The 24,377-nt window shown below is 30.6% G+C and overlaps 1 protein-coding gene and 1 long non-coding RNA gene across 3 annotated transcripts; one reads left to right on the plus strand and one right to left on the minus strand.

The window, feature by feature from the left end:
- Positions 1-2,355: 2,355 nt before the first annotated feature.
- On the plus strand, positions 2,356-9,897 carry LOC133674426 (probable methyltransferase PMT14). Of its 2 annotated transcripts, none has more exons than XM_062095522.1 (7): positions 2,356-2,553; positions 3,626-4,287; positions 4,984-5,194; positions 6,497-6,779; positions 7,571-7,957; positions 8,707-8,784; positions 9,348-9,897. In XM_062095522.1, exons 2-7 carry the CDS (start codon positions 3,646-3,648, stop codon positions 9,583-9,585), a joined length of 1,839 nt encoding a protein of 612 aa, XP_061951506.1. In that variant the 5' UTR covers positions 2,356-2,553; positions 3,626-3,645; the 3' UTR covers positions 9,586-9,897. The 2 variants fall into 2 exon arrangements, with proteins under 2 accessions (XP_061951506.1, XP_061951514.1); XM_062095530.1 differs by having other exon boundaries at positions 2,356-2,513.
- Positions 8,482-9,415, minus strand: LOC133674438 (uncharacterized). The gene is made up of 2 exons (XR_009835232.1): positions 9,331-9,415; positions 8,482-8,823 (listed from the first exon to the last, which is right to left on the minus strand). It is a non-coding gene; the product is annotated as an uncharacterized LOC133674438 (long non-coding RNA).
- Positions 9,898-24,377: the final 14,480 nt, after the last annotated feature.

The following is a 24,377-nucleotide window of genomic DNA, read 5'->3' on the forward strand; positions in this document are numbered from 1 at the left end:
AAAAGGGTAGTTTTAGTTTTTGAGTTTTGGATGTGCAATTGGATTGCTTGAATGATTTTAAACTGAATAAAAATACCTGTTCGAAAAAGTTGATAGCCTATGAGAGGTGCCCTTGTAATTTGATCGATGTGGGTGGTGACTCCTAGTATTGAAACCTGTTTTTTTTTTTTTTTTGTCATGTTGTTAGATGTGTTCTCATGTTTTTTTTCCTCCTGCGTGTGATATGTGTCGGTGGTAGGTGAGAGATTTATTATTGGCGGGCTTTTTTCTTTTCTTTTTCATTTCTCTTTCCTTGTGCCCTTTTTCTTTTCTTTAAATTTCTAATTTTTATCTTTAAGCCTTTTATAAAAATTTTATCTCTTTACAATTTATGCCTTCAATTCCAGTACACGCACATGGAATTGGGCTAGGCGGATTACCCTGTCTTCTCATGCCTATCATCTTTTAGCCTTTGTTTTATTTTTTATTCCTCTAAATTATCTTCTTTCTAATTATTTCTTAAAATTATTTATTTATTTTTTATATGGTTTTTTTCTCTATTTTTTTATTTATATTTAGACTAACACTTCTTCTCTTTTTTATTTTGTTTAGAAAGTTTTTTTTAAATGATGATTATCTTTTTTTGTTATACATTTAAATTTTAAAGAGTTTTTCAAGTTCATCTATATTTTTTTTATCTTTTTTTATTTTCAGATAATATTTCTAATATATACAATCTTGCATAATGTTTTTTTATTATATTTAATTAATTTAATTTGTGTCTCTATTTTTATTATTGTTTGCTTGAATAAAACAAATTCAGCAAACACAATTAAATAAATATCTCGGCTTGTGAAATTAAATATATTTATCTACATCTATTTTTTAATTTTGTTATTTTTATTTTTAGTTATTGTTAATGGTTTTGTTTCTTATTTATTAACGTATACAATTCTTGTTTTATTTAATTACATTTATGCATGAACTTTTTAATTTTCACTTTATTTTTTTAATTACAAAAACATGTATAAGAAACCTATATATGTAATTTTTTTATTTGAAAAAAAACACGGCAAAACACGGGTGAAGTATCTAATTTACACATAAATAATAATAATATCATCTTCATTTAAATCTTGGATTTTTTTTAAAATTAGCATAGCATTCAAATATTTTTATTTTTTAGAATAACACCTTTTGAAGATTTTTTTGGTGAAATAATAAATTTTTATCTTGTTATATTTCAAAAGCATAATTTTTATTAAATATTATTATTAGCAAGCATGAAAAAATAATTAACAAACTTCAAAAAAAAAAAGTAAATCTCAAGCTTTCCAAGCATGACAGGTTGACGTTAAATTTTAATGTAAACAGAATCATGGTCTCCCCTTCTTCTCTCTTTAATTGTGTTTAAGGAAACCACAAGAAACTTTCTAGAATGTCATGAGTCGTTAGCCATTAAAATAATCATTTTCATCAATGATTCTATATGTTATAATAATTTTTTAATGTTTCATAATTCTGATTTATGTTGTTGATACAACAGCGCATTAAAACAGTTGAATTTTGGTAAATGTTTTTTTTTTATTATTAATATTAATGTTAAGACCAGTTTATATGTATTTTAATTATACAGGTTCTAAAATTAATGACTATATAAATTTTTAATAGTCCTGAAATTTACAGGACTCAAAATGATAACCTCTAAAAAGCAAATCTAAAATCTGATAAATTAAGTTATATCCCTCAAATTTTTAATCCATGTTATTGATAGAATTGCATTAAAATAGTTTCCATAACAAGCTTTGATAAATTTCTTTGAGCATAGTTTAAAAATTACGGTTGTTTTTTAAAATATTTTTAACTTGAGAATACATAAGTGCATCATGTTTTTTATTTAAAAAAAAATTATTTTGATATCAGTGCATCAAAATGATCTAAAAATATTAAAAAAATATTAATTTAAAACAAATAAAAAATAAAAAAATTTAATTTTTTTAAAATATAAAAACAAAACAAACAACTTCCACCCAAGTTTATTTAAATAGATGATAATTGATGCTGAAACAACAATTAATTATATCGTGATATCAATTAAAATTTTATTTTTAACTGTGATATTATTTAGTTGTTGTAGTTTAGCAGTGCTACATTTAATATACGTGCGAACTGTTACAAGCAAAAATATACTATTTCATAAAAAAAAAATTCATATTAGTTTGTCTTTTTTTCTTTTCTAATTTATGTGGCAATTTTCCAAAAATCTTTGATTGAAGATGCACTGTTCTCCAATCTCTTAACTGCAGATAAAATTGTAAATAACTAAGGATAGAAGTTTTTTTTATCTTGTGTAACTACCACTCTACCAGACCAGAGTCCCGGTGTGAATATTTATTTATGTACAAGCTACTAAAACCCTGTCTTTTAATACTCTGTCTCCCCGCTTGCCTCTCTACCTGTACTGGGACACTTGAAAACCCAGTTCTAGCACCATAGAGATCGAGAGAGGGAGCAAGGTTGCTTGTGAGTTTGAAGTAAGCTCTCATTTAAGAGCTAGCTAGATTTATTTTTCAGGTTTGAATCGTTTGATCCAGTTCTCTACTTCTTTTACTCTTTTTTTCTTCAAAAGTTCAATTCTTTTTGCTTAATGGGTTGGTGGAATGCTATCAAATGATCTCAAAAGTTCATGTCTTTTTGCTTGTTTTGCTCCTTTTTCTTTCTGGGTTTTTGAAATGCTTTCAAATGATGTTACTTTCTCTCTATCTCTCTCGCTTCGGTTTGCTGATTTATGATCTTGTTGGGTTAAAGATGGTAACTTTGTTGTCAAATCTATTGCTTGACCATAAACGTTTAAGTCTTCTGTCCGTCTTTAATATAACCAACCTTTAGGCCTATGAATCGCAGCAATAACTTTGAGAGAATCTTTTATCTATTACAGCTCAAGAAACAAATCCAGACCTTTTAGAGCCGGGAAGTGAATCTAAATTTCTTTTAGCTGCTTGCGTAACAATTCATGACAATAAATGACTTCATTTGTAAATCTAGATCTCAAATTCAGAACGAGCGTTCTGCAGTTGTAACTATTTGTGCTGTTTCTTTAATTTTGTTCTTTAATTCCGTGTCAATTAGCGATGACTAATTTGAGAGTTAGCCTTCCATGGAAGTAGATTTGTTTGTTTTCCAATTATTGAGTTGCTTCATGAATTCTATCGGAGACTGCTAATGTTAAAATTGCTAAAAACACTGGTCAGAGATTCTCGTGATACATCTTGTTCTTACTAGTGAGCCCGCGACCATCTTGATAAAAAAAGAGCTTAAAATTTTTAAATGAGACAGCAAATGTATTTATTAATTGAAGTAAACCAGAAGTTAGCAATGATTTCACGTGGAAGACAATCTATTTGTCATACGTGTTGAGGTTAGAAGACATTTTGTCAATCATATATGTAAACAATTTGAGTATATTAAGAGTCATGCATTTGCCTTCTGAATGGCAGTAGGCATCTTAATCTACTGATAGTTTAAGCATATCTGCTGTCTTTCATGATAGAGAAGTTCTGTCCTCTCACCTTTATTCACTCCCATAAATGCTACATGGCAACTTAAATCTCCTTCTAACTATATTACATCTTATTGTGTGCTTCAGGGGATTCTCCCAATCACATCATGGGTACCAAGCATAGCTCCATGGGCTTCAAAACACGAAGCTCGTTGTCTATATTCGTTGTTATCTGTTTATGTTGTCTCTTTTACATCTTGGGAGCATGGCAGAAGAGTGGTTTTGGAAAAGGAGATGGCATAGCTGTACAGATGACCAAGAAGACAGATTGCAATATCTTTACCGAGCTGAACTTTGAAACCCATCATAATTATGTTGAGATTATTGAGCCTTCTCAGCCAAAAGCCAAAGTATTTAAGCCATGTCATGTTAAGTATACTGATTATACTCCTTGCCAAGAACAAGATCGAGCCATGAAATTTCCACGGGAGAATATGATATACCGGGAAAGGCATTGTCCTCCTGAAGAGGAAAAACTGCACTGTCTTATTCCAGCACCCAAAGGGTACAAGACCCCATTTCCTTGGCCTGAAGGACGTGATTATGTCCACTATGCTAATGTTCCTCATAAAAGTCTAACTGTGGAGAAGGCTGTTCAGAACTGGGTTCAATTTCAGGGTGATGTATTCAAATTTCCAGGAGGAGGAACCATGTTTCCTCAAGGTGCAGATGCATACATTGATGAACTTGCATCTGTGATCCCGATAGCAGATGGCTCTGTCAGAACAGCGCTAGATACTGGTTGTGGTGTATGTTGATTGCTCTTATTTTCAATATTTTCAATCAAATTGCAATCAACTCATGCATACGAAATTGTATATAAATGTTCAGCTGCCTAGTAAGCTTAGAATTGAGCTCCTACCAGTGATTAGTCCGAACTTTTGGTTAACTGTTTTGCTAATATCTCTATAGCTATTGTCTTTTGTCTTGAGATATTTATCATGGGTGTGGAGCCACCTAAATACTGCTTGATAGTCTTGTAATGCTTTACTGGGTTGGATATTCCCCTATAGTTCAAGGGCTGTCATAATTCATCTTATTTATAACCAGGCACTTGGTATTGTCCTTATTTGGATGCGATGGCCAAATAGGGGATGGCCATACTTCTGATATCTTTATGCAGGTCCAATCTTGAGTCTCTAATGTTCCATAGTATATCCCTTGTTTTTCGGTGATTCTTTAAAGTACAAAAACCTCTTCACTATCTTGCTCACTGAATGTCATATGACCTGTCAGTTTTAGGATCATTAGGTTTTTCCTTTTTATGTGTTAATTACATGACAGTGGAGAAAAAAATGTATCATTTGTTGCACCAGTGGTCCTAACATGCTGCCCTCCTCCCCTTCCCTTCCATTCTCGCAAGCAGTGCATGAAAGCTACTCATTTTTAATGTTGGTTTCTTTTTATCTTAAGTTGCAAAACTAATGAATGCAATTATCATATAGGTTGCAAGCTGGGGTGCATACCTGATGAAAAGAAATGTGTTGGCTATGTCCTTTGCACCACGAGACAATCATGAAGCACAGGTACAATTTGCATTGGAGCGGGGAGTACCTGCTGTTATTGGGGTTCTAGGTTCAATACGCCTTCCTTTCCCATCAAGAGCCTTCGATATGGCCCAGTGCTCTCGATGTCTTATTCCATGGACTGCAAATGGTTAGTGCTACTACTATTAATATCAGTGATGATTTTGTATATATTTCTTAAAGCAAGAGACTTCAGTGTTTCAGCTGATAGATGGAAATATATAAATTTATAGCATTAAGGATCCTTTTCATGAAAATTATAAGTTTGCAAGAGTTGATTGATGATTGAATGCTAATATATATATATATATATATATATATATATATATATATATAACCAACTGACGACACTCTGTTTACTGCAGAAACTATATATCAAAGTAAAAAGGTTCATGAAATGTGAACAAACCATTTCTTGTAAAAATTACTTACAACTTCAAAATAAAGAAGGATTCTTTATGGTGCTTATGAAGAATTAGGATTCTTTATGAATTAACATTGAAATTATGGTAGAAGTACCAAATCAAAAGAGGGCGCTAAATTGTAAAACACAAAGAACAATAAGTTTGATTTGAAGTTTTTACCAATGTTTATTTTGATTCACAAGTTCATTTTATTTGTTTTAAGATCTCTTAATGAGAGAGACTCGCCAAAAAACGGCTGTAGAAAGAGAAAGTGGTTGTTTGTCACGATTGCGGGCTTAAAAGTGATTAAGTTTGGTGCCCAAATGTTCTATTCAACTAGGGAAGTTGGATGGTGTTGGTTATTGGCATTTAAATTGGTTGAAAATACAGATTGGGGCTTGGGAAAGACTTAGGGTGTAAATTATGATATTGCCCGGGGGTTTCCATAGGGTCTTGGGTTGATTTTTCATTTTTTTGATTGATTTTTGGCAACTTTAAGAGGACAAGTGAGTTTTTTGAGTTGTGTATACTGTTTTTTATGTGTTCTCAAGTCAAAAATTGGTAGAAAAATGGATTGTTTGGTTCAGAAAACTAAAGGAGAGTTTTTGCCCGCATCAGTTGTTAGAAACTGGGCAAGTGAATTACATGTCATTTGCCTCATCATATGACGTGTTGTCTGCACCCTTGATAAAAAAAAAAAAAAAAGGTAAGGCCAGGGTGGACCTGCTACTAGGGGCCCAAGCAATGGGCCTGACCTTTTATGTCCTTTTTTTTGGGCACTTGAAAACAAACAATTAACACACTGCTTCACTTACTCATGGTTTTTAAATAATAATATTATTATTTTTATTATTTTTTTAAGATGGTACTCCACGAAAAGAATATTTCTCATTCTAGTTTAACATTTACTCATAACTTTTATGTTCAATTATCTGAAATTAAGGTTTCACGAACTGATTGTATTGAATAGATCTCTGTTCACCTGGTGGAAGTTTACAATCTTTTAACATGTGGATTCCTGTATCCAGATGGAATGTACTTAATGGAAGTTGACCGTGTCCTCAGACCTGGTGGATATTGGATCCTTTCTGGCCCGCCAATCAATTGGAAGACCTACTATCAAACATGGAAGCGGTCTAAGGCTGATCTCCAAGCCGAGCAAAGAAAGATTGAAGAGCTGGCTGAAAGTCTTTGCTGGGAGAAAAAGTACGAGAAGGGAGATATTGCCATCTTTAGGAAAAAAGTAAATGACAAAACCTGCCACAGGAAGTCTGCTAGTGTTTGTGAATCAAAAGATGCTGATGATGTCTGGTGAGTTTGCATGCAGCTTGATTTGCTTGTATTTTATTATACCTGATGGAGATCTTAACATCCAATTAGAAGATGAAAACATTAATTGTTTTGCTCATCGAGTATGATGTGATGTTGGAATGCTCATGGATTTGCCAAGTTCGCCATATTTACTTTTAGAAAGATGGCATTGAGTGGTGGTTTAAAAGGAAAAGAAGAAGCTCAAGAGTTTGCTTTTTTGTGTTCTATTAGGTTGAAATTTGGAGGGTTAGAAATAGAAGATTTTTGAAAGGGGAGGATATCCCATTTCTAGGTTAAAAATATCTCTTTTGAGATGTTTATAGTTGGGCTAGACAGAGTAGTACTAGGTTCACCCTTGTTTCATTTGTGGTCGTGGGTGAATCTTCGTGCAATGCCAAGGCTTAGTTTCACCATGTTTTGAATTCATACCAAGCATCTAAATTTGAAAATGTCTTATTAATGGTTGGACTAACTAGATACATAGCTTGTGACATATGCTCAAAATAAGATAACCATGGATTGACCAAGTAATTGAAGGGGCCAAATATAAAATAAATAAATAACATGATTGCAGGTCAACCTGCAGAAAGAGTGTTTCGTTCTTTGTGCCATTTTCAATTAAAGCATTCTTTTCTTCTTCTTTTATCCATTTCCATGGTGAACTAATCGGATTAGCCTGCCCTCAGGTGAACCCTTTGACAAAATTGAAGGTATCACTGGCTATAATGGTCCTTGCAATTTCTATAATTAGCAATTTTTTCCCTAATTCTTTCTTCTGTGATTTATTTTAGGTACAAGGAAATGGAAACTTGCAAAACTCCTCTCCCTAAAGTAACCAGTGCAAATGAAGTAGCAGGAGGGGGGTTAAAGAAATTTCCCGAGAGGCTTCATGCAGTTCCTCCTCAGATAGCCAAGGGACTTGTTGAGGGTGTCACAGCTGAATCTTTTGAGGAGGACAATAAACTTTTGAGAAAGCATGTACATGCTTATAAAAGGATCAATAAGTTGATTGGCACCACAAGATATCGGAACATCATGGATATGAATGCAAGGCTTGGGGGATTTGCAGCAGCACTTGAATCCCCAAAATCTTGGGTGATGAATGTAGTTCCAACAATTGCTAAGAACACTTTAGGAGTTATTTACGAGAGAGGTTTGGTTGGAATTTATCATGACTGGTAAGTCCTTTTGAATCTTATCTCTTTATTCCATGCTAATAGTGGTCTGATTTTTTCCTTTTATTTAACAGTTAGGGTATGCAATGTGCCTTAGCCCCCCGCTCCCTGGTGCAAGTAAAATCCAGTTTTCTTGGACTCTTAACACCAACAGACTTTGCCTCTAAATTAATACCCTTGAGCACTTATTTACAAGAAATTAATGCAGTTTGCTGATCATACTGGGATTTACCGAGAAAATGTAGCATGAGGCACCGTGCACGATGTTCATGAGAATTAGCTTATTTTATCGACTATGTCTAAGTAGTTTTACTTGCTTGCAAATTTTTTTTTTTCCTTTGAGAAACATTCAGTTCATTTTTTCGTAGTGAATTCATTTTTCTTATTGATACTTTTGTTGCTGCTGTCTATCAAATTCCTTGCAACTCATTAACCACCAGTATGTCATGGCAATTGAGTTGAGTTCTACTTATCCTCAATAGATAAGAATATCAAATACCAGAAGGTAAATAAATAGAAAATAGGAGTGTAAAAGAGAGAGTGTGAGGCCCTTATGATTATTCTCAAGCACAATGCCTATGACAGTGCAAATGGCAAATACGTGGAGAATCATAAGCCATTTCTTACCCCTTTAAATTCCATCTCTTAAATGAAATACATTGAGAGATGAACTTAAGAATTTCACTATTGAAACCTAACAAGGTCATTGCTTTGAAATCCTCATGACATTTTCATTTTTTTTCTTCTTTCAGGTGTGAAGGGTTCTCAACATACCCAAGGACATATGACTTTATCCATGCGAATGGTGTCTTTAGTTTGTACCAGAACAAGTAAGCCTCATCTCCATCGTCGTCATCATTTTCTTTTCCCTGCAGGCCATAAATTGTGTCAAATTTCAGTAATATCAAATGACTGTTCATGAAGGAATCGCATAATTTATTGTTCACGAAGGAATCGCAGAATTTTATTTAATTTGTCAGTAAAGAATTTTTTTATCTCGTTGACAAGTCACATGATGCATTTTATGTCCATGCTAATGAGCTTTTCTTTTGCTTGACATACTGTCTGAGCGCAAGTTGTGCATTTAACTTAAATAGGTGTCATGAAAATCCATATCTTCTACTTTTCTTACATAAATCTGCTTTAAAAATCTGATTGACAGCTCCGACTCTGATATTCAAAATATTGATCTGGTGATTTCAAGAGCTGGTCATTTCAGTTGTAGTTTGCAACATGACTAAAACCTTCTAGTTTAGAAGTCAAATAGTGAATATCGTTGGGGGTATATAATAGAAGTTGGACCTGTCTAGTATCAGCTAAGAGTTTTGCGGCTTGTCATCTAACTTTGAGCATCACTGATTTCTAATCTAATGTACCTGAATGATTGAAACAGGTGTAATCTGGAAGACATCCTTCTGGAAATGGATCGAATTTTGCGGCCTGAAGGGACAGTAATCTTCCGAGATGAAGTTGATGTTCTGAACAAGGTCAAGAAAATTACTGAAGGAATGAGGTGGGATACAAAAATGATGGATCACGAGGATGGTCCCCTAGTACCTGAGAAGATACTGGTAGCTGTTAAGCAGTATTGGGTTGGTGGAACAGGAAACAGCACATCAAGTGATCAATGATCCGGCTGTCATTGTTTTCAAGGCAAAGAACATGCCAGCAATTACAATGCTAAACAAGTGATTAACTGCTCGACTGAGATATTGCAGAACTGAAGGGTTCCGATTTCTAGAGATGGCAGAATGCAAGTTACTAATCTGTTATTGGTGAAGTGGAACGAATGCTCGAGTTAGCGAATTATCAAGATTCAAGAATGCGATACTGATGACAAGGACGTCCCTTGCAATCAAAGATTATGTTTTTTTTTAGTTAACCACAGCCAATATTCAGTAAATTATATTCTTCTAATTCATATGGATTCCCCATTTTACAAAGTTTTATTCTTCTCCTCTCCTTTTTCCTCATGGTCACTGCAATGCAGTCCAAACTTGTGATTTTGCAGGTGCTCAAGAGATTGGATTCATTGTTCTCTAACTCATGCTGCGTGGCTTTAATGGAGCAGCAGGCAGCATTAAATGCAACTGAATTTAATTGGCTACCCAAGTAATAGCTAGAAAGATTTTCCTGTAAGGTAGGTGAAATGTTTGGGATGATATATGGGTCCATTGTTGTCTGTGGGTGCCCTGTAAAGCACAGCTCCAACAAAGGGTGGTTAGTGCCGCTGATAAATGAGAGAGACCATCAACATTCTGACATGCTTACCTGGAAGATCAAGGTCACTAGGTCCACCTTATCTCCCCTTGGTGGCCGACAACTGGAGAAGCGGACCAGCATCTACGTGTCGCTGCATCAACTATGTAGGATCTGGGAGTTGGCCATGTTAGTAGAGCTTGCTAAGGAGTCCAGCAAGCCGAGACCTGGCCCATGTGAAGCCTGAGTCACTTTTCATGCCACGTAGATGATAAAATGGTAACATCAATCACACTCACACAGTTGACTCAAGAACCGCCGAGTTTGATGACCATGCCAGGATTTTTCATTAAACAAAGCTTCTGTTTGGTAATGTTTTTTAAACGGGGTTAAGTAAATTTTGAGATTTCTTTTTAAAAAATAATTTTTTTATGTTTTAGGATTGTTAAAATAAATTTTTAAAAATAAAAAAATATTATTTTAATATATTTTTAAATAAAAAAATGTCTTGACTGGGAGTCATCTGTGAAGTAAGAAATTTCACACATAATGCTCGAGTTCAGTTCCAGTTAAAAGGAAACATTCTATACTTTGAGAGGTGAGAGGTGTGAGCCGAACAATTGTTTTTTAGGGGAACTGTGGTATGCATGTTGTGAGAAGAAAAAAAACCCTCTTTTTAGAGTATGTTTGTAAGTATAATAGTGTTGTTTTTTAAGTAATTTTTCGTGTTAAAATATATATCAGTAATATTTTTTATTTTTAAAAATTATTTTTAACATCAGCATATTAAAATAATTTAAAACATATAAATCATATTAAATTTTAGTAAAAAATTAAATTAAATTTTTTAAAAACACAATTTACATTGCGTTCCCAAACAATTTCTACACAACAATAAAAATGAAGGAAAAAAAAATAAAAATGAAGGAAAAAAAAAGAGAGAGTTATAAAAATATTTATATTAACGGAAGCTGTTTATAACTTGCGTGCATATTGATGATGTAATTGAATGTCAAACAATTTTTCTTGTAATTGTTTTCTTATAAAATAGCATAATGCTGTCATGCTTTCTTTTCTTCTTCTTTCTCATGCACACTCCGTCTCAGAAAGTGTCGTTACTGGATAATTCTTTGTGATATGTCGTGGCAGGGCCAAAGATTTTATTTATAAAAAAATAACGCTTGAATCATTCAATATAATTCAGCGCATAAAACCTGAAAGCTCCTCAAATTAAATTACGTGAGAGTTATTTATTTGACTAGTTAATTTAATGAATTAAAAAAAATTAAAAAAATAATAAAAATATAATTTAACTATGATAATATTTTTTAAAAAAAAATTATTGAGACAACATGTTGGATCAACTAAAAACAACCTAGTTTGTTTGTTTTTAAAATTATTTTTATTTAATTATATAATAAAACAATGGACATTTGCAAAATTAAGCACCAATTCAATACCATGAATTTTTTCTATGACTATGATAACCCTATAAAAAAATAAATCATGAAATCTATTTCTCAATAATTATATTTTTTTTCTTGAATAATTTTTAATTTAATAATATAATAAAAAAAATAGATGCTCAAAAAACCAAGTACTAACCCAATGCCGATACATTTTTTTTATGAACGCAATAACCTAAAAAAAAAATCAAAATAAATCATGAAACCCGATTCATAATAATTATATTTTTTTAAAATGGTTTTTTATGTTAACTATATGATAGATCATTTTTATTTAATAATATAATAGAAAAAAGTAGACGATTGTAAAATTAAACACCAACCAAATGCTAAGATGTTTTGTCGAAACTATAATAACTCCGTATAAAAAAAACTAAAATAAATAATAAAATTCAATTCCTAATAAATTTAATGTTAATATATATATATATATAATAAAAAGAAAAATAAAAAAATGGTTATTGTTCCAGTGAACAATAACATGTGAGGAGGGGAACCATGATTTCCCCTCCCCTGTTAGTTCTTGTTAATAAAAATAATTGAAGTAGTTTCTCCAGCAAGTGACTTGATTCATACAAAACACAAAATTTATGTTGTCGCCCCTAAAAATGCGTAGACACTTATCTAGCATTTAACCTAGGATATTATAAATGCTAATTTTACAAAGTTTAGCAAAAACCATAAATATTAAACTAAAGGGTCTTAAATGTATGAATTTTACAAATAATCACTCAACAACATTAAATCTCAGATATGATGAAAATTCTACTAACAAAAAGTACTAAAAATCTTATTACAAGTTCTCAAAAATATTAATAATAAATATACAATAATAAATTAAAATATTTAATTCATTCCTTCAGCTCAACTAACAAGTTAAACGGACATTGTAGATTTTATAACTTGAAACTCAATAAATACATATTTGAGAGTGTGGTCAAGATTTCTTTTTAAAGTGTGTTTTTGCTAGAAAATATATTAATATATTTTTTTATTTTTTAAAATTTATTTTTGATTTCGGGACATCAAAACAAAAAAAAAATACACAAAAAATTAGCTTAAAGTTGAAAAAATTAAAAACATAGTCCACCCGTAATTACAATCACCCCCTAACTTCTTTACTTTAGTCATCTACTTGTCTAAAAAAGGGAACAAAGGGGTAAGCTAGCCACAGCTTGTAAGGAAAGCTCCACACACACTTTATCAATTATTCTAAGTTATTGGTGGACTATTAGAACGAGTTCTAGTGTTAAGAATTCCATTCACCAGATATCATTACTTTATTCGCAGTCATATAAGAGTCATTATGCAACCTTTTATATATATATCCACTCCAAAACACTCTTTTTCATAAATTAATTTATAAAATATTCTTACAAAAATTTTATACAATGCATTCACAAACATCACATATCAGCAAATCAATCTAAACATACACTTGTTTGATCTTTTTTTTATTATAAAATGTAATACATTTAGTAGATGAAAAATGCACAATTCAGAAAATAACTATTATCTTTAAAAATAATAGTGTGTGTGAATATTTACTTATTTTCTTTCCTTAAACAACCGAGGTCTACAATCTTAGCTCAAAAAACTTATTGGCAAGCATAAAACCTATTAAAGCCCCTCCAATACTTAACTATAATAATTTGTTCTACCTAATAAACTAATCATAGCTCCTTATAGAACATTCATAATTCCATATGTTTTTTGGGTTATAAACCAGTCTTAAATACCTTTTTATTCATAAACGATTCAGATAGCAATTTCTCTCGTATAATTTACAAGGATCCCCGAATCCATTCATGAGCATTGTTGTCAGACAGTCAACGTTTTTTTTTTTTTTTTAAGATTAACATGGGTATCCGGGTCAGTTTACGGGCACCACGACTAATATCATAGACCCTGAAGTTAATGACCATGTAAGCCTCCAGTGGCCATTATATGAGCAACCAAGAACTCGAACTTGAAACTACAAAGAAAATAAATTTTTTAATTATAATTTTTTACCACTAGATCACCACCTAGATACTTATATTCTTTTATATTTTCATCGTAGCTATCCCCGTCAAAACTGGATTAATGCACTATTTATGGTATTAGAAACTAGAGAGAACAAGCTTTTCCCGTCGAACAAAAGCCTCTAATCAAATACATGAACTAGCAACTTCTAACTTAGTGTTAACCTAATATTTTTATACCATTAAACAATCACTAAGCACTCCTAATTTATCTTGGAAAAACATTTTTTGTAAATATAATGTTTTTTTTTAATCTGGAAATCAAGGGAACATAATGTTACCTGAATCCTTCATAATGAATTCACTGATTTGTAATGGTGAATAAACTATCCCAAGAATATTCGGGACAGGAAATTACATTTGTTTTCATGTACACGTCAGGGGAGAGCTAACCAGTTCTGTGATCGATCAAATCATGCCCAGCAGCCGAGAATCTTTACACGCCTCATCATCTCGAGGACCCCCAGCCAATTCTCAACGATAGCACGGTCTCCGACAAAGAGATTTTATCGGATGGGACCCACTCATGAATTCCGTGGGCTTGTAAACTGTGTGCATCAGCTCAACAAAAGATGTTTTTATCAATTATTGTCTTGTTTTGGGGTTTGAAAGTTGAAAGTTGAAACCATTTCAACGATCACAACCGTGTTCCTTCTGCTTGCCCGCCCTCTTTCAGCCTTGCTGGCCCCTCTCGGACGCGTCATAATTCACCATGTATATATATAAAAAAAATGAATAGAAATATTTTTTAAATAAAAAAAAGTATTATTTTAATATTTTTTAAGTAATTTTGTTTTTGAAAAATAAACATAGAACGTGTTACAGTCAAGAGGTACAACAGGCATTTAAGACCTTCCGTATGGATGGGTGTCTTTCCCCGGAAATAAAATAAAAATTCTGAGTCCTATTTTTTAAGTAATGCCCTTTGTTCGTACGAAGCTATAGTACTGAAGCTGTATACAAACACACACATGTTAGACGAGGCTAGTGGTACCCCCCGCGTGCCAAATTGCAAGCCGACCTAATTTTAAAAAAAGTAAATACACTAGTAAAAAAGTAAAAAAAAAAATTTTAAACAGCCCAAATACTTTTAAAAAAGTAAAAAAATTATATATTTTTTTTAACATAAACAAATATTTAGACAATGCAAATACTCTTAAAAAAGTGTGTGTATGAGATTTAATTAATTACTTGATTAGATATAGTAAACTAATTTATATAAAGAATTAGTAAAATCCTTGTACTGATTAACGTTTTTTTTAAAGAGTTTTATTCCATAAAAATTCATAAAAAGTCGAGTGTAAAAATCAATTTATATAAAAACTAATGTAAAATTATCAGCACAAATCCATATGTTCTCTTACCAGGTATCTCATTATTTTCTCCTCGTTTATAATATTCCCCCCATAGGTTACAATTTCTTACCAACACAACTTTTAATATCACAAACTTTATATTCTCTTATAACCTTTAATTTTCATATTTTTATATACGATTAAGCAGCACACAATCTATTTTTCAAAAAAAAAAAAATAAGGGTGGTAGTTTAATTCTAAATCTCATACCTTATTTATTTATTTATTTATCTATTTCATTTATTTTAATATATAACATTAATAATTAAATTACCATGCAATACTAATTTTACATTTATTTATCGATTGCATTTATTTTAATATATATAACAATCAATTCGTTCATTTTACATATTTTTTACTCTTTAATAATTTAATTTAGAATATTCTAATATATATATATATATATATATATATATATATATATATATATATATTAATTTGTTACATCTTCATATCATTGGTTAAAAAAATCACATATTCTACCTGAGATCATCGTGTGTGTGTGTGTGTGTGTCTATATATATATATATATATAGATGACGTGCCATAGATTGCGTTTATTCCTTTTTAATCAATTCATGATTTTATATTTATAATTATAATTATAATTATATTATAGAAAAATAATCTAGAATCTCACGTCTTAATCATGATAAAACTTTATTTTCATACTTCAAAAAAAATAAAAATCTACATCTCTGATCAACACTAATTTAAATTAACATAGAATATCTTGCATTTTAACAACCCAGGCCGCAAGAAAACACGGTCTTTATCTTTTCAACCAAAATCCATTTTTCCTCTCTTATAATTCCCTAAATTCTTAGGGTTTTCAATATGAAATATTACGAGAGAAATAGCCTAAATACACTTGGTTTCCCTTATCTCCCTTGATTGAAACAATGCCATCAAAGCTTAAATCTGGGTCTTGTTCAATTCTTTGTAATTCTGGACAGGAAAAGTAGTAGCTTTTATGCGATATGAATCAGGCATTCTTTGTTCCTTGGTTTCTGGGTTGGATTTGTTGTTTGAGGACCTGGAAATTTTCTGCAGATTATGCAAACTTTACAATGAAAGTAGCTTGCAGCTTGGTGTTAAGATAGCCGAATCGTAGCTTTGCCTTGCTTCTCTCTCACTTGCGAATTTAATAATGATGAATTTTTGGTGTACAATGGTAGAAGTAGCAAAGCTTGAAATCTGATATGGTTGTTGTGGTGGCCATGGCTGATGAGCTTTTTGACGACAACGGTGGTAGTGGCAAAGCTTAAATCTGATTTGTTTGTTGTGGAGGCCATGGTGAATATCGTTTTCTCCTGGCCATGATTGGAGTGATGACTGATAATAAAGGTGGTTTGAGTATTAAAATAATTATAATGAAAACCCATATCATCTTAAATATTTTTTATCGATCGAGTTAGTACATTTCCGACTCAGAATCTAAATTTACGTTTGCCAGCTTAACCTTGATGCTGACGACTCAGACCAAAGAAGAATCACAACTGAGAAGTGAGAACCATAATGATGATAATCAGCCATTTCAACCACGTTTTGAAGACTTTTTTGTACGTGTAGTTCAAGATAAGATAAAGTTTTGACGCCATCTAATCCGTGCTGTATATGCATGAACGAAGAAAGAGTTCTGTAGCCCATCAAGCGACGACTAATTCTACATAGCCTGCACAATTCCGATAAGAGCAAAGCGAAAAACGCAAACCTAACAAGTGATCGTAATATACTAATAAATAAGAATTTGTGGTTCTCGAGTAAAGCAGGGGTTTGGTTTCTACGTGTCTTAAGTTAATCCATCATTCAGCCACAGCAACAGGGAAAGTTATCGGTTGTTTAGGGTGCTTGTGCTTTGAATATAACTGGGAATTGACAAAGCCCTGTCAAGATTGAAAATGAAATAGCCCTGAGAAGTTTTGAATTCCAACGAGGAGGGGTGGATGGGTAGACAAGGATCTAGCGAGGGATCTTGTGGGCTCGCCACTACAGCGAGAAGATGGCGAAGACAGGACTAGTAAGCTTTGATATTATTGTCAATAAGCTATTATGCCTTTTTGCGTCAGTGGTGGATGCATTTTCCTATGCCTGAGGTACTGTAGGGTCGTGCTGTCGTGGGATACGTGTAAATTAAAATAACTTATTTCACCGTGAATCGCCTCACGTGACACTATTTGTCCTCTCACGTAAGACTATTCCTCTTGTTTTTTTAGTCTTTTTTTATTTTTTTATTTAGTCAGCAATTTTTATTTTATTTTATTTTATTCTTGTACACTGCATTATTTTGTTTTTTAACATGAAACTTGTTTTTATTATCTTTCCATGAGATTCTCGGGGTGCAAAAAAAGTCCCCATATTTAGTTGATGTTCATTTAAAAAAATATAAATTTAGCTAAATTGATTGAAAAGGATTGAAAATACACAGATTCAAATTAGAATTATGGATGAAACAAAATGTTTTTTTCTTAACTATTCAAAAAATGCCGTTTCTTTTCTTTCTCTTTTAAGATTTTTTCAAACCTTTTTTTTTTATCTTAATAGTTTGAAAGTTATTCATTTCCATTAAAAACTTTATTTTCTTTAAAAATAAAAGATAAAATTATAAAAAAAAATGGTGAAGGAAAGCGAAAACATTCTCTTCACCTCCTTATGACAATTAAAATGATTGGTTTTGATATTAATGAGAGAAATGCAATAATAATTGTTTTTTCTAATAAAAATATCTAAAAAAAATATAGTGGGTCCATTTAGATTTTCTGATTTAATTAGTCTTTGATTTCTTGAGTTATTTTGAAATGGTTAAGTGATTCATGGAGGTTTTATAGTGTTTTAAGGTTATTTTTAAATAAAAACAACTTAAAAATTAAGTTTTTAAAATTCAAAAACTTGCATCCTGATTTACTAATTACTAACCGAGAAAATATCCATTCAAAACAAAAAGGAACGAAGACCTCTTGAGAAATTTTTTCAATAAAATCTAGGTACAAGTGTGGGTTTCTAAGCCGAGGCTCCTGGCTAGGTTTTTAGGCCTGGACACACCTAAGCTTTTCAATTACAACCATAAACGTGTTAGACTATCAAGCACGCACCTTTTATATATTTTTTGTTTTATTTTTTAATTTAGAATATATTTTAGATATTATTTTGTTAAGCAGCTTTTAATTTTTAGTTGGCTTTTAGATAAGATTGTAACAATCTTTTTATAATATTGGCAACTTTATATGAATTTTTTATTGTATAATTAAATTAAAACTATTTAAAAAATGATATTATTAAGTTAATTGGATTCATGATTCGAGTTGCAAGTTTAACTAGTTAAATTGGGTTGGTCTAGATAGATCGAAGATGTTTTTGTCTTAATAATTTAATAAAAACATAATTTACTTCATACATCAAATTTTAAGTTTATAATCAAAATTTTACTTGCAAATAAAAATAATATTAACAACATCTCATATTGCTTTTACATTGAATTTTTTTTATCTAACCCATAACGAAATGATTGAATTATCACGTGTGTGGAAATTAGATAAGGAAAAATAATTATTTGCCTTGGGTATTTCTTTATATCCAAAGACATATTCATTGAATACTACAAATGTATAATAAATTGCCCGTAAAAATCATAGATCATTTATGCAACAATCAACAAAATTATCTTTTCAAATTTACCACACTCGTTTAATCATTTTACTAGCCTCCCCGCTTTGCAGGGGGCTGGATTATTTTTTGAACAAAAAAATAATATTTAAGTACTGAAAATAAAAAATATATATATAGAAAAATATTCATAATAAATATATAAAAATGCTAATTAGAGTTAAGCTAATATGAGATATTTTATCAAACCCGAGGTCTAAATTATGTTAACTTTTTTAAACTTGTGATCCAGATTATTAAACTTAAAGTACCCTGTTGCACGTGGGTGTGCAACGTAACGGGATGTTTGGGTTGAGGAGTCGTCAGCTAATTATTTAGTTCAAGGTCATTAAAAGATATATGTGCATTGGTCTTCTCATAAATTATAAGAGTAAGGGACTGGTTATGGTTATAGAATGTATTAACATTCCTAACGTACTTTACATGTAGTTAAGATGTATTGTAAAGTCTGGATATGATTTAAAAGTTTTGATGGATTCTTAACCGATGGTTTGTCTATGGTTTAGAATAAAGATTTACTTTCATGAATAAATCTAGTATTTTAAATTTATTATATGATCGTATGTCCGAATAAATTATTATGGTAAGGGTTTATGTAGGTGCCCTAACATGGTTCATTTATCATAGAAGGTGAAGTGTTTCCCACAACTCATATATTGTGATGAGAAATACTTCCAATTAAAATTGATAAATATTAAAAAAATTATGAAAATTTTGTAGTGAACTCCTGATATTTAAATATCCACCTACTTGTATGTCTAACATTTATACTAGAATATTGATCATTACTTTTTAGAGAAAGAAAAAAAAAACTCAGGGTTATTGAAATACTGGGCAAATACTTAAGAAATTTTACAAACTTATTGTAAATTACACAAAAAAGCAAAGAAATACAAAAAAAAATCTAAAACATTTTTTTTTCTCTTTTTTATAAATAAATATACAACTTCTGTAATGATTGGGTTGTGGAATAATTAGAACTCATTTTTCATATGCAATTAAAACATTCGGTTAAAAAACTTTTATCTTTTTATCATTTTCCCTTTCTTTTCATTCATTTAACACAACATAAAATAGAATGCAAACATGCACACATGTTTTTTTACTGTATTTTTACTTACACACTCCACAATTATATGTTTACAAGCCATAAAAATTTAAAATTTAACAATAATTTAAAACACAATAAAAATTCAAAAATTTGCAAAATGATCCTTTAAAGAATTGAAAACAAGTTAGAGAGATTGCTAAAAACTCAATAAGCATACTAAAAGATTTTGGGACTGTCACCATGACCTCCACAACAAACGAATCAGATTTAAGATTTTCGAGAGAGCATTGATGCTACTAATGCATACATTTATGCTACTAATGCATACATTTATGCTTCTAACCAGGTGTTAGAATGGATGGATCAAGTATCTAATTCTTCTAAAAGCGTGTTTAATATTGTGGTATCAGTTGTTTTTTAAAGTGTTTTTTGTTTGAAAATTCATCTAAATAATATTTTTTTAAGAAAAAAATATTATTGATGTCAACAGTCAACACATCAAAACAATTCAAAAACATTAAAAATATTTAAACAAAAAAAATAAAAACTTTTGAGGGGTTAAACCAAGAAAATTTTTTTAATTAAAAACCATGATAGAAAAATGAGAAATTATTTTTTTTGTTAATTTTTTTCAAAATTCTTGATTTTATTTTGTAAAATCTTTATAAAAAACATGTGATTTTGAAATTTATGCTGAATAAAAAAATCAGCTGATATGAGTAACCCAAGTCAACTTACTCGACCCCTGACCCAAAAGCTGTTTGGGGTCAACCCCTGGGCCGATTTTTAAAACCATGATAAAAAGAATAAGGACCCAATTTTTTTGTTAAATTCTTTTTATTTATTTTTTTTAAAAACCCATTGATTTTTTTTTTGTAAAATTTTGACCAAAATAATGTCATTTTTACATATTTGTAAAATAAAAAATTTAATTGTCCGGGTAATCCTGGCAAACCCACTCGACTTGTGACTTAAAACTTACTTAGGGGTCGATCTTCAAGCCAGGTTTAAAAACCATGATTAAAAAAAACAAGGTCGCAACTTCTTTGTGAATTTTTTTTTTAAAAACCCATTGAATATTTTTTTTTTATGTTAAGTTGATCATGGTAACCTTAGTCAACCCACTTGATCTGTGATCCAGGACTTGTCCAAGATCGACCCCTAGGTTAGGTTTAAAAACCATAATTGAAAAAACAATGATCAAATTTAGTATCAAAATAAAATAAAATAAAATCAAACAACAAGGGATAGATATAAAAAATCAATTAAAAAAATAAATGAAACCAAAAGAAATTATAATGAAAATAATGGAGACCAGATCAAAATAAAAAACAAAAATCAGGTATGAAAATTGAAAAGAAAATCAATTAGAATAAGGGTGAAAAACAAAATAAATATCAATTAAAAGAAAGACGACGAAATCTAACATAAAAATAAAATAAAATGGTAAATGATGAAATTAAAAAAAAATTATAAAAAGAATTTAAAGCAAATACATAACAATAAAAAAAAGGACCACAATTGAAATAATACAAAAGGTTAGGATATTTTTTTAACTTTGGGTGGATGGAGAAGAGATAAAAGAGGATGGAGAAAAAATAATTCATCTGTTGCCTAACAACGAAGATGTTGACAACACATGTCAGTCATAAAAATGTGCTGCCCTGAGACGTTTTGCTTGAGACGATAATTGAGTATTTTTAGAGACTGGAGGAGGTGTCACATGTCACCAAAATAGCACGAATATCCTCAACACGTCGACGCTTGACTAGTACGTGACCGTAGCTTTTAATTTTTTCACTTTTTTAATAAATACCAAAACACTCCTAATCCCACATGAAATTTACAAAAAAAAATATTGTGCAAGAGACACAAATACCTCTAAAGATAAAAACTTTTATTTTAAAATCCAAGGATATTGTGGTAATCTTATTGTGCTAAATAAAAGGTAAAACCAAGAAAGCCAACTGTCTGCAGTAAAATGAGAGATAAAAACATATTTGAAATAAAAGAAACTCTACTTATTAAAAATTATTTTTGTTTCTTGTTTCTCTCAATTTTCATGTGTATTTCTAATAAGTAAATTAACATTCATTTTCTAAATTAATTTATTTTAAAATCATTACTGCAAGAGAATACAATGAGGTAGCCAACTGTCTGCAGTAAAATAAAAGCGAATAAATAATATATTTGTTTATTCCCATGGCCAAGAAGGCAGCCACGGAGGGCACGTGACAGTAGACGCTTTTTAACCTTATCTAAAGTTTGACAAGACATGACATTCCGCCCGATATCTAATTTTGGATAATATAAAAAACTAAAATGAAGTTCTTGCGTGGTAGACTTTCATTGGTTCAATATAGTTGATTTACTGTGAATTCAAATGCATCTAGAAACTACCATTAACTTATAATATAATTAACGAACTAACTACCAACCTATTCTTAAACAAATCTTAAAGCATCAAGGAGATGATTGGCTGAATTACCGACTCCTTTTATGCTTTAATAAATAAATACTATCTTCCTTCCTTTAATTTACGTACTCTAATTTCTATTCTTTTATTCTTCTCTTGAATTCTAACATGAACAATTTTCATCAATCAATTATGATAATATATACGCGATAAACACATTATACAATTAACTTTTTCTCATTAATAGGTAAGTTTTTTTTTAAGTCTCTAAACTATGTTTTATTCTTAATTTTTTATGATATTATATCGTTTTGATGTATTAATATTAAAAATAAATTTAAAAAAATAAAAAAAATACAATCTCAATATATTTTTTTAAAAAATACTTTAAAAAGCAACCAATAACCCTAATATCTCAAAAGAAGTTCCCTGTAACCAATTACATGAATATATAATATGAAAGAGAGAAAAATATACTCTAGATATATTGGAAGGTAAACCATTATTGTACGTGCAGCTGTCGTGAGATTGTTCCAAAAATAAGCAAATAACCAGGGACAGAGTTTAATTGTGACGCAAAAGAGACCCTGGTACAGGGTAACATGTTGCTGTCGAGATTAATTTTGTTGAAACATGAAATTAGATTGTCCGAAAGCAACGATCGAGTATGAAAAACTTGGTAACTTGAAAGTTCAAACCGTCAATTCTCAAGAATTTAGTTAAGTCAATTACATTTTATTGCGAATGAAGGAAAATCAAGTGCCTTGTGGATTCCGGAACTATATATTTTTGTTATCATGGCTAGATCCTTAAACTTGACAAAAACTATTGACTATTCAGGTTCTGATTGCTCAATTTTTGTTTTTTTATTTATATTTTTTTAAAAATCACCATCAATGAACTGGCTAAATAATTCCTATTTATTTATCAACGGGTACAGTATTTTGTAAGATTTGTTTGTTTAACGAACCACTTAACTAATCTTAATTAAAGGGTTGTGTGTTATTTGGTTTTCTCCTCCGATCCTTGTAAATGATAAACAGATCATTACAGGACAGTCAACTAATTACGACGAAAGGATATATCAAGCATGAGCTTTTGTTAGCTCGTGCATGTAATGGAGTCACGTTGCCGTTCTTGCCCGTTTCGGGCAGCGATGTGGCCGGAGTTTCATGGTATTTTGATACTGTTTTGTATTAAATAAATTTTTTTAAATACTCCTTGTTTTTTTTTTCTCTAGATATTAATTTCTGCTATGACTGTAGATGATTTATACAGACCAATGCAAACTAGTACAAGGGAATAAAAAGATAGCAAGAAATGAGATTGATGAAGACACGTGATATATATATATATATATATATATATATATATATATATATATATATATATATATATTATAAAGGGGACAGATTCTTTTTCCCCACAAAGGTATGCCTTTTTAATCCAAGCACTTCCTGCATCATTGTTCAATTGTTGGCCGTGAAACTATCATCACCAAAGCAAAACCACTAAACGACACCTTAATTGGAATAAAGCTCGAAAAGATTGGCATCCCAAATAATTACACAAAAAACTACGTCGTATCAGATTTACTGTACCTTTTTACTATTCATTCTCTAACAAGTCACCGTGATTTGAAATAATTAAATTTTTCTAAATTTTTTATTTCATCCTTAAAATTCCTTTTTTCACGGTTGAACCGTTTTAAATCTAAATTAACATTCATTTACATCTTTTTTAGAAGGAATAGTTGAATTAAAAGACAAGAAATTAAAATGAAAAGAACAAGTAAAATAAATGGTGTGTCTTAGATTTTCATTTTAGCCTTACAATTGGGCTATAAGGCCCATGTGTTTTGTTTAGGCAATTATACACACACACACACCAAGACCATTTAATGGCTCCTTTTGGTTTTATTTTTATATTTGGTTTTTTAAAAAATAATAAAATAAATCATTGAACTCAATTGAAACTATTATCGGTTTGCAGGTTTAATGAATTAACAACATCCGGCTATCATTTTTTTTTGTTTAATGCTTTTTCTATCTCTTAATTTTTGTTTTTAAAAAACAAATTCACCATTTGTTATCGATAATTTTTTTCATTTAACTCAAACCTAAAAGAGTGCAATTTCATTTTTTGTTGTCAATGATCTACCTTTGTTATCCTGGCCTCATACCTGTTGTTGTTTTTTTACTTAAAAAAATATGTTATTTCATACAAAAAAATATCATGCTCTTTAT

This window comes from Populus nigra, chromosome 1, assembly GCF_951802175.1.
Source record: "Populus nigra chromosome 1, ddPopNigr1.1, whole genome shotgun sequence".
NCBI lineage: Eukaryota > Viridiplantae > Streptophyta > Magnoliopsida > Malpighiales > Salicaceae > Populus > Populus nigra.

Bases quoted from the DNA above. Each gene is read 5' to 3' on its own strand.
- LOC133674426 (XM_062095522.1), top strand. From the start codon at position 3,646: ATGGGTACCAAGCATAGCTCCATGGGCTTCAAAACACGAAGCTCGTTG. The intron at 4,288-4,983 runs GTATGTTGATTG...ATTATCATATAG, and splicing joins CGCTAGATACTGGTTGTGGT to GTTGCAAGCTGGGGTGCATA. The intron at 8,785-9,347 runs GTAAGCCTCATC...TGATTGAAACAG, and splicing joins TTTAGTTTGTACCAGAACAA to GTGTAATCTGGAAGACATCC.